Source organism: Rana temporaria, chromosome 1 (genome assembly GCF_905171775.1).
Source record: "Rana temporaria chromosome 1, aRanTem1.1, whole genome shotgun sequence".
Lineage (NCBI taxonomy): Eukaryota > Metazoa > Chordata > Amphibia > Anura > Ranidae > Rana > Rana temporaria.
Genome location: NC_053489.1, coordinates 616,818,294 through 616,824,293, shown reverse-complemented (window position 1 = coordinate 616,824,293; position 6,000 = coordinate 616,818,294). Strand labels below are relative to the sequence as shown.

The window sequence follows — 6,000 nt, the reverse complement described above, 5'->3', positions numbered from 1 at the left end:
TGTTGATGATCCAACCCAAGGACTCGAGGGTAGTCATCACAGTGGCTAGATCCGAAAGAAGGAGATCTCGACTTTGATTGTATAGTATCAAATCGTCGAGATAGGGAACTAACGCTATCCCTTGTAGGTGCAGGAAAGCGATCGCCTCCGCCAGGACCTTGGTAAAGACCCTTGGACTGGAGGCCAGTCCGAAAGGAAGGGCAGCAAATTGCCAATGCTGTACTCCCTGGGCGGAGGCGATCGCAAACCTGAGAAACCTCTGATGACCCAAGAAGATTGGGACATGGAGGTACGCGTCTCTTAAATCGATGGTGACCATGAATACCTCTCTTAGTAGGAGCCTCCTGAGGCTGTAAATACTCTCCATTCGAAACCTCTTGTGGAGGAGGGAGGTATTCAGGGGTTTCAGATTGATAATCAATCGAAATTTTCCTGAAGGCTTGGGGACCACAAAGATGTGGGAGTACACTCCCAACCCTCTCTGGTACACAGGGACTGGAACTATGACCCCCTGTTGTGCCAGTTCTGAGACATTTTGCAGAAGGCCTGCTGACTTGAGAGGGTCCTTGGGTAAGTGAGTCAGAATAAAGTTTGGAGGGGGAAGCTGACGGAACTCTAGTTTGTACCCCTCCCTTACGATTTGGAGAATGTGGGGACTTTGAGTAATACTCTCCCACCTGGGAAGGAACTGGGAGAGTCTTCCCCCGACCTTCCCGTCATTTGGAGTCCTTGTCGCTGGGTTTTGGATTGGAAAAAAGGATACCCCCTTTTTGTTTTTCCTTCCCAGCACCCCAACGTCTGTTGTACGGGGCCTTCTTCTCCGAGGAACGGTTCTTACCTCCAAACCCCCCCTGGGGGCCTCGAAAAAACTTTTTCTTGTTTTGTCTAGGCTTAGTAGGAAAACGCACCCCTTTCTCTGAGGACCTAGTCAGGGCCTGATCCAGGCCCGTACCGAAGAGAAGGGAGCCCTCGAAGGGAAGACCACAAAGGCGGTTCTTAGACGCAAGGTCCCCATTCCACATCTTGACCCATACTGCTCTTCTGGCAGAGTTGAGGAGGGCTCCTGTCTTTGCGGTAGAACGTACCGTCTCTACTGAGGTGTCTGCTAAATAAGCTACTGCGCTCCCTATGAGCTGAAGGGATTCTAGAATCCCCTTAGAGTCTGAACCCTGGGACACATGTTCCATCAACTTGGAGATCCAAGAATTAGCATTCCTAGCAATACAGGCCGAAGCCAATGCGGGGCTCAAGGCAGCCGCATTAGCTTCCCAGGCCCTACACAAGGAGGTCTCTGCCCGCCGATCCATAGGATCTTTCAAGTTGCCTGTGTCCTCAAAGGAGAGGTCCGACTGTTTGGAAATTTGCGCGAGGGGAGCATCTAATCTAGGTATTTTAAAAAATTTAGACTCCTCCTCCTCTTTAAAGGGGCAACGTCGTTTCCAGGTCTTGTATCTTAAAAGCTTTTTCTCTGGTTCTGCCCATTCCCTGAGGATGATATCCTTAAGGGACTGATGTACCGGAATAGCTTTGGCCTGAGGTTTAGACAGGCCTTGGTATAACCTATCCTGTGTGGAAATTTCTTCCGTAGGCTGTGGAATCTCCTCGGAGGCGTACACTGCCTCAAGGAGACCTTCCATGTCGTCGGCAGCAAAGACATATCTGCCTGTCCTAGTATCCTCATTTTCTTCTTCCGCCTGACCAATAGAACCTTCCTCCTGGGGAGGAATCTCTGAATCTTCAGAGTCAGATACTAAGGAACCAAGGGATTCCTGGCGGACTCTAAAAATCTGCGAAGAGGAACTTTCTTGAGAAGAGGGCCCTGCGATGGGGGCTTCAGGCTCTTTGCTCTTTAAAGACACATGAAATTCTTTAAGAGTAGAGAGCATCTCAGACTGGACCTCAAGAAATCCTTTCAGAATTTCAGAGGTCTCCTTCCCTGCCAATTTAATGATACATTTAGCACAAAAGGGTTTGGAATAATCTGAGGGTAACTTGCCACTACAATAGCCACATTTTTTGGAGCGACTAGTGTCTTTAACTGAACGACTAGCACCCCCCTGGGCAACAAAATCCTCCCCTAGAAAGAAAAGGATACACAGGCATGTATGTAAATACTAGGGAACAACTACTGGGTCCCAGCCCACCATACCTGTGTCCAGGAAGACTCACCCCCTGTGGTCTCCTCCGCAGCCGGGGTCGTAGACGACCGGACCTCTCGCTCCATCGCGTGAGGATGAAGGCGCCGCTCTCTCTCGGCTGCTGCTGCCCTTTCGTGTGTCTCCGGTGCCGTGGGAAGCCGACTGGCGTGTTGGAGCTGCAGCGCGCCATCTTTGCTGAGCCGACCCGGAAGTGACACGCGCCGCGCGTGTGACGTCATTGCCCTGCGCCGCCGGCTCTGTGAGACGCCGGTTTTGGCGCCAAATTCGAAAACGGCAATGAACGCTCCAGGGAATCCAGGACGACCCAGTCGCAGCCCCAGACCGCACAGAAAACCCCCACCACCGGAGAGAGCCTGACCCACAGACCTCCAAGGTAAGGGGAAAGCTCAGAGAGAGAGAGTGGATCAGCCCCTGGAGCTCCAGAATAGCCACCTATCCCCAGGAGACTCCAGCACTCAGGGGGGTTCTTCAACCCACATAGTGAGGCCCCCCTGAGCAAGAAGGGACCCCCTAGGAATGGAAATCTTCGCTAAACCCAAAGGCTACCCAGTGCCTGCGGTTCAGTTCCCAGGGGGGGGGGACCACCAGCCCCAGGCCTTAGGTCAGAAAAAAATAAACGTTTCGCTGTGGGGAAACACAATCAAGAACTGAGGAGCACGGGAAGGGGCGGGGTTTTTAACCTCTTTTTGATTGTGTTTCCTGTCAGGAGAAGCCAGTCATCTCTCAGGGTGCCGTCCTGGAAGACGACTAGAGAAAGTTTGACTCGAACATCGAGTGTTAGTTTTTGTAAAACAAACCGAACACATGGGGCGTTAGCAGAAAATAATGCGCTGCAAGTTCGCAGTGCATTGCTGTACGATTGGCGAAAGCATGCGCCTGACCTGCAATGCTTTGGTCAAAACCAGCGCGCTCTGCTGAGAGCGCCATAATTGGCCAAAGGCAAGGTGCCTTTGGCCAATCATGGCTCAGGGGGACCAAGTCCACTCACCACACTATAAAAGGCTGCTTACTTAGCAGCTATGTGTAGTGTTGGCGTGGACAGAGATAGCTTGAGTTAGTTTCTATATTCCGTCGGTGCAGGCAGTAAATTCGGTTCGAATCTGATTATATCAGCAAGTCTACATTACTCTTCTTAAAATGTTTGTATGCTTTTGTTCTAGCTGAAATTTAATATAAATTTGTTTCACTGTACGCTGCACTATGTTATGTACTCTGTACCTTGTTCTCTTTCAAGCAAATTCAATACAACTGAAAGAAAGAAGAATCTACATTTCTGTATAAAATGCTATGTGTGACTATTTTGTTGATCAAGCAGAAAGTCTTAATTCCCAAAGGTTTTTAGAGCATTTTGTTTTGCAATAGGGGGCCCTCTAGTGGCAATAGACAAATGCATATGATTTTAGGACATGCGCCTGTTACAGCATTCAAGTCGGAATACTTACATATACCAATCTTTGTACCAGCAAGGATCGGTGTGTAAGACACACAAAATGTTATATATATATATATATATATATATATATATATCCCCAATTCTGACAAGTATGACGTGATCAGAATGTTGGGTCCCATTGGAATACTGTTGCAAACAATGCCGTGTTTTACAGGAAGAGAGTCAGTGCGACAAGACCGCTAGCAGTGGCAGGTCGGTATGGTCAGCCCCCATGGGTTCCACTTATACACATGTTTACAGGTTTTCATGGTTACAGATGAACAGACAAAAGTGCGAGTTAAGTTAAAAATTCTATTTATTAGTTCTCAACATATAAAAGGGACAAAACAGTGCAACAACGCATACAATATAGTACAAAAGTGCCGAGACAACTTCTCAGCTTTTTTCCATCTTCAAGATTAAGTCATCACAGATTTTTGTCAGTTCGTCATTTTCTTTTGCCTGAAATAAGGGGAAGAGAAAAAAGGACTTGGTGACATAACAGTAAAAAAAAATAAAAAATAAAAAAGGAGGAAAATAAATAAAAAGAAGTACAACTATAGTTTGAAATATAGCTTTATTCATAAGTAGCACCTTCTAAAAACAAAGATCACATGTTTGTCCTCACAGGGTCACATCTAGGAGTAGAATTCTTTTATAGGCGGTGAATCAATAGGGGACTACTTCACCCTCTACTGTTTGCTCCATAGCAAAAGAGGATAGTTGGGGATGGTGGCAGATAACGGGCAGCACAGGATGGCAGGGAGGAATTACCCCCCCCCCCCCAAGCAGGTTCCCAGACAGCAGAGAACATAAAGGGAAACCAACCGAACTGTCTCTCCACACAAAATAGATATAACTAGGGTTGCACTGATACTTTATAATTGTTCAGTACGAGTACTGATACTTTGCAGTGCAATTTGCATCAATACAAAAAAAAAAAAAGAAATAGGCACAAACTCACACAGCGCGTGTGTGTGTGTGGTTTATTAAAAATACTATAACGCATATCACATACATCTGGTCAAATTCAAAATCTGCATAGGTATCCCAGTCCCACCTATTATAGAAAATCATGGCTGCTGGAGGTGCTCACAGGGCTGGAGACGTAGAGGCGTTCCCCTCCCACAAGCTGACAACTTCTGCCCTATACCCAGAGGCATCCCAGAACTATGCCTCCAGTGGCCGTGATTTTCCATCATCAGCTGGACCAGGACACCAAGCAGATTTTGCATTTGAACATATATGTACTTAATGTGAGTTATAACCTTAGATGGCACTTCCGTGTGTGATATTGTTTTCTCTCTTAAATTACTCCCCTTTTTAATGCATGCCAATATTCTGTTTGCTTTGTTAGCAGCAGCTTGGCTTTGCATGCCATTACTGAGCCCATTCAGCTACTAGGACCCCCAGGTCCTTTTCCATTCTAGATTCCCCCAGAGGTTCTCCCCCTAGTGAGTAGATTGCATTCATATTTTTGCCACCCAAATGCATTATTTTACATTTGTCCACATTAAACCTCATTTGCCAGGTAGTTGCCCACCCCATTCATTTGTTCAGATCTTCTTGCAAGGTTTCCAGATCCTGCGGAGAAGTTATTGCCCTGCTTAGCTTAGTATCAGCCACAAATACAGAGATTGAGCTGTTTACCCCATCCTCCGGGTCATTTAATTTGTTCATAAATAGGATTGGTTCCAGCATAGAACCCTGGGGGACTCCACTTTCCACCCCGGACCATTCAGAGTATTCCCCATTTATGACCACCCTCTGAACTCGCCCTTGTAGTCAGTTTTCAATCCATGTACTCCATGCTAACAGGCCTTACTTTGTACAGTAAACGTTTATGGGAAACTCAAATTCAGATACACTACGTCTACGGGCCTCCCTTTAACTAGTTGGCAGCTCACCTCCTTATATAGAAGGTTAATAAATTGGTTTGGCAAGAACCAATCTTCCGGAATCCATGATGATTACTGCCAATACAGTTTTCATTACTAAAATCTTGAATATAGTCCCTTATCCCCTCCAAGAGCTTGCATACTACTGATGTTAGGCTAACTGGTTTGTAATTCCCAGGGATGTATTTTGGCCCTTTTTAAATATTGGTGCTACATTGGCTTTTATACAATCAGCTGGTATCATTCCAGTCAGTAGACTGTCAGTAAAAATTAGGAACAATGGTCTGGCAATTACTTGACCGAGTTCCCCCAAGGACCCTTGGGTGCAAGCCATCTGGTCCTGGCAACTTCTTAATGTTAAAGTTTTTCAAGCCCATTTCCAATTCTGTCCTCTGTTAGCCATGAGGGTGCTCCCTGAGATGTGTCACGAGGATGAACACTGCAGTTTTGGTTACTGCACCAGAGGTTGAGATCTCAAGACAGGAGGTCAAATTGGGGGAATGAATACTCT

At 46.6% G+C, this 6,000-nt stretch overlaps 2 protein-coding genes across 4 annotated transcripts in view; both read right to left on the bottom strand.

Moving 5' to 3' along the window:
- Positions 1-265: 265 nt before the first annotated feature.
- LOC120924361 lies at positions 266-2,752 on the bottom strand. Its single transcript, XM_040335277.1, has 2 exons — positions 1,565-2,752; positions 266-1,378 (listed from the first exon to the last, which is right to left on the bottom strand). The coding sequence occupies exons 1-2, from the start codon at positions 1,884-1,886 to the stop codon at positions 717-719; spliced, it is 984 nt and encodes a 327-aa protein (XP_040191211.1). The 5' UTR covers positions 1,887-2,752; the 3' UTR covers positions 266-716.
- Positions 2,753-3,889: 1,137 nt separating this feature from the next.
- Positions 3,890-6,000, bottom strand: part of TACC3 (transforming acidic coiled-coil containing protein 3) — a 78,981-nt gene continuing 76,870 nt past the window's right edge. For all 3 annotated transcript variants that reach the window (XM_040335275.1, XM_040335274.1, XM_040335273.1), the window contains exon 16: positions 3,890-4,053. In XM_040335275.1, coding sequence (XP_040191209.1) covers positions 3,988-4,053 — 66 coding nt within the window. In that variant the 3' untranslated portion in view covers positions 3,890-3,987. The remainder of the gene's footprint in view (positions 4,054-6,000) is intronic.

Bases quoted from the DNA above. Each gene is read 5' to 3' on its own strand.
- LOC120924361 (XM_040335277.1), bottom strand. From the start codon at position 1,886: ATGCTCTCTACTCTTAAAGAATTTCATGTGTCTTTAAAGAGCAAAGAG. The intron at 1,379-1,564 runs ATAGGTTATACC...TACCTAGATTAG, and splicing joins GGAAGAAATTTCCACACAGG to ATGCTCCCCTCGCGCAAATT.